The sequence below is a fragment of the Haliotis rufescens genome, unplaced genomic scaffold, assembly GCF_023055435.1.
Source record: "Haliotis rufescens isolate VD_foot unplaced genomic scaffold, xgHalRufe1.0.p SCAF_30, whole genome shotgun sequence".
NCBI lineage: Eukaryota > Metazoa > Mollusca > Gastropoda > Lepetellida > Haliotidae > Haliotis > Haliotis rufescens.
The window spans coordinates 4,249,116-4,260,648 of record NW_025964002.1 but is presented as its reverse complement, the minus strand read 5'-3'; the positions used below and the strand labels follow the sequence as shown (position 1 = coordinate 4,260,648).

Here is an 11,533-nt window from a genome sequence, read left to right as displayed (position 1 = left end):
GTCAAATCCAATTTTCAAGTGTATACTTTCTTTTGCTGGGCAGATTATATGACGGCGATCTGTCAACAATCGAGTCTGGACACGCTAATCCAGTGATTGACATCATGAGCATCGATCTACGAAATTGGGATACGATGACCTGCCACCGAGCCTGACCACCAGATCCCGTTAGTCGCCTTCGCCAAGAATAGTTGCTTCTTATGACAAGCATGGATGGCTGGAGGCCTACTCTACCCCGGATCTTCACGGGTCGTGTGACTATGAAAACAGTCAGCTATTCATGAACAACCCCCAGATGGAAAAGATATCCCGAGAGGGTTTCAGAGAAGCATACTCGGTGATTTGGTTGAGAGCGTGTCATCAAGCGAGGAATATTGCTCGTATCAGTCACTGGATTGTCTCCTCCAGACTCTAATATTTACAGACCGCCGTCATGGAGCTGAGTTTGGCGATAAACTTCAAACAAACAAACCCCGGACCCTGTGATTTGGTAGAAACTGTCAGGCAACAGAGGCTATCATACCACGTGATTTAGTGGCATCAATGGCCACGTGACCATTATTGGACATCTCTGAAGTCTCATAAATCGTCAGTAACTGCAGACTCCGGGCGTCTATCAGACTTCACCTAACACCGATAAAGTGCCACCCTATCTCACAGACCATTGCCAGATCCATTCACCTCTTTGATGTTTCATTTTCTGCAACGGTTGAGCTCAGAGGCATTAGGTGTGTCAGTGTTAGCAATAGAACGGCTGCGTCCAATCTCCTCTACAGATCAGAAGTTCAAGTTGCCCCAAACAGCCTCGTGTTGCCCACAGTAAAGGGGACGTGAGCTGGACAGTGGAAGGAAGGTAGCATGCCATCACTGTCAAATGATATTTGTGCAGGAAACATTTAGATTGAGTATTTAGACACTGTCTGCTACATGTACCATTGGGAAATCAAGAAAGGCCAAACGCATAGAACAAAGGGCTTTGTACACATGTTTTGATGAAACATATGCTCGTTCTCTTTTCCCTTTACCACTCAGTGACTGAGGAGTCACCAGCCAGTGACGCACACAGCTGCGTGGGTTTAATACTTAAAGGGGGACTCTGCTCTAATGTCTGGAGCCCGTATTCAATATAGACCGAGACGTTACAATTAGTGCTTGGAGTGAAACTGAAAAGGTATCTCGTTGTCATTGGGGTAATCATTAACTATTAGATCTATACACAGAGCTACAGGTAAGCAGCGTATTTGTGTAAAATACCCCCCAAAATATTCAAAACCCAATTACTGTCAATTAACTTGCGTAAAGAAACGCATGAATTAAAAGATAATCTCAAATGTATAAAAACAGCTCGCGTAAATACCCAATGAAGCTTTTTCAGCATGCGTACAAAGGAGCTAATTTCCGAAACACAATTACGAGCTAATTCACTTTCCGAGTCAAGCCTATATATTAAGAACAGTTATATACATCTAAAATATTATTTTATTTTTTTTAAATCTTAAAATGTATACCAATTTTGGGAAAAACCCAATAGAGTGATGTATTGATGAGTGAAAAAATATTGGTTACCCAATGACAAATGTAATAACAGAATTAAAATAGAAACCCTAGAGTAAAAACTCAATTGCTCAAAACGTTATCAGGAGCTCTGTATAAACATCGTAAACTTTCAGCTAGCAGGCAGATAACCAATGTGTGGGAGGCTTGAATCAAACCCGCTGATGACTGCCAGTTTGTCAGAGTCTAGTTCCCCTTTAAGACCTGGTAATACGGCATTGGGATCCAGCGATAACAATTTGTCTGAACCTCACAGCCAACCTCAAAATTATGTTAGGTTGTCCGCACCTTTACAAAAGTAACCCGATCAGCTATACAGTGTGTAAGTGTCCCTAGATTTATAATTGGAGGAAACTATGGAGCGACACCCAAAGGTTGGAAGATCTAAAGTAACACGTGACCTGAAGATCACAATGGATTCCCTTTGTGCACAGGGTACCCGTGTCATAACAAGCAGGATGTCTGTGTAGAACACCCGTGACGCTAAAAATAGCAAGATAATGTTTTGGGATTAATGAGCGCTTGGAATTATCGGGCGATGTCTATGTTTAAGTGCAACGATGTCTCACCCGATTCAAACACGTTCACCATACTATATACAACGAACCGTGGAGTCAATAAACAATTACAGTTAAGACACAGTAGTGTTTTGATGATTGTGCTACAATCTCACACCTACAGACCGTGCACAGCATTCATGATGCACCCTCACTGTGTTGCGCCATGGGCTACAACACTCCGAGTGGATTGGCTGGTTGTGATTGTCACCGTGACACCATTTTGTTTCTTCTCGACTCTCCCCCTCTTGATGCATTCATCTTCAGAGTCCTCCCTAGTGTTTGACAATCACTGATACAACATGGGGCCAATGCACATAGTCAGTCCCCCCTTGATGCATTCATCTTCAGAGTCCTCCCTAGTGTTTGACAATTACTGATACAACATGGGGCCAATGCACATAGTCAGTCCCCCCTTGATGCATTCATCTTCAGAGTCCTCCCTAGTGTTTGACAATTACTGATACAACATGGGGCTAATGCACATGGGACACGATAGGACATGCGAAATGGCATGATTTCAGTATTATATACATCGTTCGAGTTCCTTAATCGCTATCAACAGAGGCGTTATGCTGGAACATAGCCTCTACTATCAGCCATTGGCATTCCTTAACGACCGTGGCAAGACCATGGAAGCACAGAATACTCCGTTGTCTCCAAGCGCCATATGAGGCTAAAATACTGCTTCGTAAAATCTCAATGTAAAGCCAAGATTCCAAGATTTTCAACACCTGTCAAATAAGGCTACAGGAGTGCCAACAGGTTTTAATCTTTCTCAGACATTTGCTCCTGTATCAATATGTGGCATTGGAAAACATCTGTCGACGTATCCGAGACCACTCGTGTAACTCCGGACTGGGTACATGGCGTGGTTGGGTCCACGGAAATTGGCGAAGTCTAGTCACGAAATCGGAGGCCATCATAGTCAGTTATGATGACGTCGCAACGTTACAACTTCCCTGCGTTGCCAGAATCACAGACAGTACACCAACCAGTAGACAATGTTGAAGACAAAGAACATTATAGGGAACATTGCTCTCGAGATCTTGTCCGCCATTCTTGCACGCTGACGCTTCAACCTGTCTTGTAAATACACTATCCGTCTATTGGAGCTGAAGGATATCTGGAATTAAAACATACAGTGTTATAAACGTTATTGTTATAATCTCATGTACAGTCATTAAAGGCATTTCCAGTTATAAACGTCATTTACGGTTATAAACGTTAATTGTATAAACGTCATTTACAGTTATAAACGTCAATGTTATAACGTCATTTACGGTTATAAACGTCAATGTTATGACGTCATTTACGGTTATAAACGTCAATGGTATAACGTCATTTACGGTTACAAACGTCAATGTTATAACGTCATTTACAGTTATAAACGTTAATGGTATAAACGTCACTTACAGATATAATGTAAGCGTCATTTATACAGTTTTTTATTTGTAGTTATCAGCGTCATTTTCAGTTTTAAACGTCATTAGTTGAAAACGTCATTTACAGTTATAGGCCTTTTTCTACATTTATAGCCGTTATTTACAGTTATAAAAAAGTCATTTACAGTTAAGAAAAATGTCATTTACAGTTAAAGTACGTTTTAACAGTTATAACCGCAAATTGCATTTACATGTATTAACGTCATTGTCGTTTTCAAACAATTCTTTACTCCCTTAACAGAACATGGTCTTATTGTAACAATAGCTCTGAGGGGAACTTCACATCGACTGATTCATGTATGTGAATTACGTTGCCAGGCTGATTGTCAGTTTCATTCACTGTAACAATTGCGGACTGCTTTCATCATTTCAGCTGAAGAGACAAAGGCGTTGGAGACCATTGTCACAGGCCAAATGAGGGGACGCCTGATGTTGTGGTGAAGTTAATGTTGCGGAAACCTCGAGCAAAATTATTATCACTCTCGCCCTCAACGAACAATGTTATTCATTTGAATTTCAACTGCAACCTTGTTTGAAGCAAGTCTATTGATACCACAATACAATGTGAAAGCATTATGACAGAAACACCAAAGGGTAGTTGTACAATCAGTTGATAACATTAACCGCAAGGTCAAGGACAAGGACAAGGACAACGTGATCTAGGGGAAGTGTTGGGTTTCAACACGTTAAAGTCACGTGTTTTCGTGATGCATTGTATTGGGAACACGAAAGACTGAAGGTTCCTTGATCTACTTCATTTTCCAAGAGGACTTGTTGATAGATGCATGCACAAACCCCTTGTAACACCCAGTGGGGATGCATGTCGGATAATTAAATAGAGAATCTCACCCGAGTGTCTTTTGATATCAAATATATCAACACGAGTTGATAAAAGTGAAAAAATTCCGAGGCTCATCCAAGCGATATCTCCCGTGGGAGCCAGTTTTGTATGATAAAGGTTGTTCGCAAACAAAGATTTTGTAGTACCATGCAAACCGTCGAGACAAAAAACAAATATAAAGGTAAACTTGAAAAACTACAGTAACTATTTCTACTCCTCATTTTGAATAATACGGTATGATACTGAGTAGATAACAGTTTATTTGAGTACATGCAAATACATGCAGACAGTCAAATCGGATCGGATTAGTACCGGATTATCAAGTGTCTGTATTAGCGAGGTAATGGTCTTTGTCCAGCTCTAATGTCCGGAATACCGAGGTTCTGTATTAATGGCGTTTATTTGAATATGACGACACAATGTGGAATACGGGAAACAGAATATACATTCTGAGGTCAATTCTTTGAAACAAAGGTATGAATGGTACTTTAAAACCTGGCGCCAGTGAAACTGGACACTGTCTATTGATCAAAACCTTAAACCGAAAACAATATATTTAAATGCATTATTTATATAACTTTTACTGACGCACATTGTCGTATAAACAGTGGGATAACCGAGCAGTGAGGAACCGAAACGTTAGGGAAGAGAAATGTATGAATGTCAGCTTCTTTTACCATGAGGAACGCAACGTTACGGAATATATACTTACTCCACCAGGTGAATAAATGCTACGAGGCAGAGTTCCACCTTTGTTTTCTTGTTACCTTTGTTGTTCTTACAGGAACATATGTATACTGAACAACAAAGGTTCCTGTGACATTGTATAAGATTTAATGCAAAGTTATGTTTTTTACCAAATCTGAAACAATTTCGATTTGCAACAGATAAAAGACTCCTGTAAGTGTTCAAATGGTTTAATTTGCCATACTGACTTCAGAAAATGCGTGATTTCATAAAAATCATGAACATGCCAAAATTTACAAATCAATAGCGTGTATGTCCACCTCTGGTTGCGATGCAAGCAACACATCTTCGTCTCATGGAATGGACCAGGCGTCGCACAAAGTCCTGTGGAATATCTGTCCATATCTGCTGGAGCATGTTTCGAAGTTCCTGGAGTGTCTGTGGAACACGTGGTTGACGTCGAAGGCGCCGATCCATCTCATCCCACATGTGCTCGATTGGTGAGAGATCAGGGGAGCGAGCCGGCCAGGGGATGACATTCCCGTTGTTTTGTTGAAGAGAATCCTGAACAAGTCGAGCAATATGAGGCCAGGCGTTGTCATGTTGAAAGGTAATGCCTGGGCCATGACGACGCAAACACGGTAGAACAACAGCGCCGATGATCTCGTCGCGGTAGCGCTGTCCATTGATTTCCCTCTACCACTATCAAACGGGTCCTCTGTTTTGCTGTAATACCACCCCATACCATAACGCTGCCGCCCCAAAACAGATCTTCTTCCATGACACAATGATTTACGTGACGTTCACCTCGACGTCGAACCCGTGCTGTGGCTGAGGTGAAAACGAGACTCGTCAGTGAATAGAACTTGTCCTCACTGCATGGCCGTCCAGCGTAGACGCTGTCTGCACCACTGTAGACGTGCTTGACGGTGGTTTCCTGTCAAAATTGGACATCTGGCGGGTCTTCTGGCGACAACCCCTGCACATGCGGGGCGGCGACGTACGGTTTGTGAAGATATTCGTCGAATGCCAGGGATGCTTCTTGCAGTCACTGTTGCTGGCCGGAATCGATTTCGTAGGTGTGTTGTTCGAATCCAGCTGTCTTGTCGATTATTGGTTACGCGTGGCCTGCCACTCCGAGGATGGTCTCTGACTGCATTTGTCTGTTGCCGACGTTGCCAAAAACACCATATGGTGTTTCTGTGGATGTAAAATTGTCTTGCAACATCACGTTGACTCGATCCTGCTTCAAGCATACCAATGGCTCGCAGACGCTCATTTTCGGACAGGCGTGGCATTTCCTAATGTTAAATAATTGCGTAATTTTGTTGTTTTTCTGAGTGGTTGTTGTCAGCACGATGCTATACAATGCATATGGAATCCCGTTACGCACATGTTTTTATACCCATTCTTGGGTAGTGAAATGCATGGAGCTTGCATAAAAGTCAACTTTTGCATGGAAAGCATGCTTTTCTGTAGCAGTTGCGTTTTTGTGACTTGATTCCATACATGTATTACAATATTGAAAACTAAACTTTACTTGTTTGAAAAATACACTAAAATGTTGGTGTCACAGGAACTTTTGTTGTTGAGTATAGTTTCTCTGCCTCGCAGCATATATTTACCTGATGAAGGAGTAAGCATATACTCCGAAACGTTGTGTTCCTCATAATAAAGAAGTTGACATCCATAAATTTCTCTTCCTTATGTGCATCACATCTAAATGCCTTTCAAAGACTTAACGCCAAAATGGATTAGTCTTCTATGTCTTAAGAAGTTCCTACTGTCTTGTGTTAGGTCCCAATCATGCGTAATGTTCTATTAGCTATCGTGTCAGTGAATGAACATTAATATCATCATCTGACACTTTAGGGCCCATCATTTCAGCTTCAAATAGAGGAGTGAGGTAATGTCGTGTCTTCGACAATATTTGTAGTTTGTTATGAACGAGATTGGTTTAATTACATGTGTATCAATATCTTTATTTGATCTGCTTTGATCATGTGATGTTTATTGTAATTTTTCGGAATTGTCCTCCATATTCCCCAAGATAAAATGATCGGCCCTTAACACTACCACATACATGAGCACACAGAGACGGGGTATATCAGTGCTAAACCCAGTCTCTTGTCCGCATTCCAACTACACTACAACACAACAACGTCACACAGCTACCGTGACGGTCAATACACCAACACAACACAACGTGCTCATTCTGCAAACAGCGTTTCACGTTACAACTACCGTGACGGCAAATACACCAACAGGACACCCACCGTCCTCATTCCAGAACGTGAACCCCATCCGACTGAATTCCGTCTACATTCCATTTCGTGCATCCTGAGAGCGACATTGGCTTCCGCAAATTGACACCATGTAACATCCAATCAGCCTAATATCCATCAGAGTCTATTGCACTGATGATGAAGAGGCGCTACTCACATCACCTCTGAGTTTTTCCTATACACAAACTGTTTTTAAATGGTGATTTGGCCCAGAAGATACATTACACTCGACGTCATCGTTCATACTTGACGTTGACGTAATTTACATAAATAAACACACGTGGTTCACGACATCACACGTAGCGTGATATGGGACAAGTATGTGTGTTATTCGGTTGGTAACACACTCTGACGGCCAGAAATGTGTTGTGTCATCCACATTCCACCGTACTTCTCTGACTAGAGGTAGGGGCGGCCCTTGGTCCAAATACTGTAACACCCCGTCCAGAGTTGTCTCCCTTAGATGCTCGGATCATGCCGTGGTTCGAATACCAGAGTATGATCCTTGGCACGTCAGCTCCTGTGTCGTGCTCGTGGGTTTCACCAAAGTGGGAAGCGTCACCCTGGCTTCCTCCCACATGAAGCCGACAACTGTGGTGGAATTGAATACTGCCCAAAGCGGCGTTAAATCCCCCTTCAATTAAATATTTAGGACTGAGAGTATCGTATGCTTTGAGTGTTTGCAGACATGTCAATTTCAGGTTACACTTGTGCGTCAATGTAATGGTAGATTTGACACTTGAATAAAAAATTTTAACTACTCTAATGTACAATGTTACAGTAAGAAGTCTATCATTGAGCTGGCAGCTGAACGTCCATCATGATTGGCACATGAGTGGCACATCCATTCTTCGTGGACTTAAAGAGCGAAACCGTTACTCTATATTTCATCCATTGTTACATATTGTCTTAAAAACATACGTCATCTGAACTTGGATGACAATGGGATGAGACAAAAGACCAAGCTGTTATTTCATCTACATGTATTAGCCTGTGAATATAAATAATAACACAGTCGTAGACGGACTTCTTTTACATTCATGACGCTAATGATGAAGGGTTGTGTGAGTGAGTGAGTCAGTGGGATCTCATTCCACTCTGAGCAGTATTTCAATCATAATTCGGTGTATCAACGATGTGTTGAAGTAAGACAACTTGTCGCATGAATGAGTAAGTAAGTTGGGTTTAACCCCGCTTTGATCAGTATCCCAGTTATATCACGGCGTGCCAGCTTAATATGAGAGAAGAACCAAAAATGATGCCGGTCTCATACGTTTAGCACATTGGTGAAACACACGAGCACGGGTATGGCGATGGCAAACCAAGAAATATAACCGTTGTTCGAACCCACGATCATAGATTCCTGTCGTGCCTAAAGGACGTAACTCTGCACGTCGAATCGCGGCGCCTTAGACGACTGGGCCGTGCTCCCGATTACCATTTAAACCCAGGTTGACGAACCAAGGATCATAATCGGCGTGTCTCTTTGATTCGAACAAACAACCGGCCGATCCTGATACAAATGCTCTGCTATACTGAACGACCCTTGTGCCTCTACCAAATGTTCAGAAAGGGCCGGTTGTGCAAACAATATGCTAACGGTATATTGAACCCTTAAGGCATCACGTGTCATGCAGGTTGTTTCCGGTTTAGTATAATTCAATCACTCACTCACTCACACGGGTTATCATTCCTGTTGGTGTCAAACATAAATGGTCAAACATACAGCTGGTCAAACAATACTGTGGGTGTCGGCAATAGTGGGTGTGGTGCGCACAAATACACAACACTGAAGACACTAGTGCCAATAACAAGTGGGTGTGTCTTTCTAACGGGTGGGCGTTGCCAATATGTAAAGCAGTGTACCTTGTTCTCACAGCCTCTTAGCTGCAACAAAACGAAATATATACCTTACCAAATTCCACGGTAGAGAACTTTAACGTGAAGAAATTGAATGAATGAACTTTGAAACGTCATACCGAATTACACAGTTAGTAACACCTGAATTATTTTAATTTGAAAATTTATATTGATATGGTCCGAAAGCCTTCATGGTGCCACTTTGGAAGCATAATTAATTTTTTTTAAAATCGAGTTCTGTTCGTTATTTCAAATATTTAATTGTTTCTCTCTTCATTTCGATTATTTTCTTGTTATTTCAATTATTTTATCGTTATGTTAAGTAACGATTTGAAATAACGAGAAAAAAATCTAAATTTCGAGAAAATGCTCGAAGTAACGAAAAAATAATTCGAAATTTCGAAAGAAGATGATAATTGAAATAACGAGACAATAACTGACATTACGAGAAAAATGTTGAAATTTCGATATTTTTGCAATTATTCAACATAACGAGAAAATACAAGAAATTATGCCACCGACGTGGAACCATTAGGTTTTCGTACTTTGCCATTTAGATACATATCCCCACAGACAAGAATGACAACCAATCGACGAGTTACCTGACCATGTACGTCCAATTATAATGGCATTATAATGCAGATGGTTCGCATGGCTTCCTCACAATGGACTCGCCTCTGAGTTCATATTTCTGGTTTATGATTATGGAATGGATTTTATAGCTTTTGTTTAATTGATAACACTTTATATATCATGCAATACATTTGAATACTGTAATAATAATTTAGTGTATAGTTTAACTATGCTCCGCCCACCCACTCTCACAAATATAATATATGATATACAATTTAAAAATATAATATAAACAGAAAATAAAAGGAAAGTAAGGAAGCAAAGACTAAGAAGTATAAACTGATATATACTGATGGTCAAAGGTTAAGCAACACCAGATGGGATAGAGGACGTGCACATAGACTATTGCATTCAAGACCAACTCGTGTCATTCCGGAACATGCCGGCAGGCTGCGGAAAGAAGCGAGTGTTGACGAATGACATAATTGGTGCTGTACGCCAGTCTGACAGGGTAGGAGAGTTTGCACGAGTTGACTTGAATATTGTCAATATTTACATTTAAAAGAAACAGTCCCTCCTTGGTCTTTTGTACATATTACTTGAGTTTGTACACTACGACAATATTTATAAATATTGCTACAAGATGACATTATACACATTGTTGATATAAACTGTTTTGGTCCTTAAATTTGCATTGTTCAATCAGGGGTCCGTCAAGGATGCATGTTGAGTCCAGTTTTATTTACTCTTTTTCAGAAACGAATTAGTTTCGGGGTTTAAGCAAAGTGGATTAAGGTGAGGTGAAATGGGGTTTAGCGTCGCGTCCAAGATTATTGCACTTATATAGCGACGTGCATGCACGTGTGCGTGTGTGTGGCTGCTTGTACTAGTCCAGACTGAATACCCCACTCAGACACAGTATACTGACTCAGAGCCGACCAGTCCTTGTTTTAGCCCCATAATGCCGAGCGCCAGGCAGGGTAACAACAGTGGATTAAAAGGCATATTGGTTCTTGAGGACCTTTTGTTGCTTTTATTTGCAGATGGCGTGGTTCTGGTGGACGACTCAGTAATTGGTTTTCAAAGGAAATTAGACTTTATGAATGACTTTTGTCAGAAATGGGATCTAGAGGTGAATATTAATAAGTCCAAAATACTTGTTTTAGAAGCGGTGGTTACCTACTTAGAAAAGTGGTTTTATTCAGGAGTTAAAAAGAAAACTGTAACCTATTACAAATATTTAGGTATTATCTTTTCAAAGAATTCAAGATCTTAGTTTTTGAATTTGTATAGTGGTTGTAAGTCTGTTCTAGATTTAAAAAAAAATATGTTACTGAATTATTTAATTGTAAGGATTCACTGCGATTATTTTGTAAGGTTCTTTCGTCATCCCAAAAGTTGAAAAAATCCAACAAGAAGGATTAAAGATGCCAGTTGATCCGAAAGTGTTATATACACATTGTCATGGAAACCGTATTGAAGGCGAGTTCCATTTCCTCCTTGTATGTCCCCCATTATACGTCAAGCAGAGAAAGCTTTATACCCCTTCATTATTATACATACCCTAGTAAGTTCACTTGTCACTATAGCTCCATGCCACTCCTGTGAGGACAGGGGTGCCAGTAGAAGATACCTCTATCTCATATAGCTCGAAGCTCGCCTTTAAAAAATAGGGGGTCGATGTCCCATTGCCTGGAGTCCGTTTCCATTATATGTAAGGACAGAGGTGTT

General features: G+C 40.9%; 1 protein-coding gene across 6 annotated transcripts in view; it reads right to left on the bottom strand.

The window, feature by feature from the left end:
• Nucleotides 1-1,520: 1,520 nt before the first annotated feature.
• Nucleotides 1,521-11,533, bottom strand: part of LOC124147253 (glycine receptor subunit alpha-2-like) — a 139,714-nt gene continuing 129,701 nt past the window's right edge. For 5 of the 6 annotated variants that reach the window (XM_046517912.2, XM_046517917.2, XM_046517910.2 and 2 more), the window contains 2 exons: nucleotides 9,236-9,256; nucleotides 1,521-3,237 (listed from right to left, as the gene is read on the bottom strand). In XM_046517912.2, coding sequence (XP_046373868.1) covers nucleotides 3,088-3,237; nucleotides 9,236-9,256 — 171 coding nt within the window. In that variant the 3' untranslated portion in view covers nucleotides 1,521-3,087. The remainder of the gene's footprint in view (nucleotides 3,238-9,235; nucleotides 9,257-11,533) is intronic. The other variant, XM_046517914.2, reaches the window with a different exon arrangement.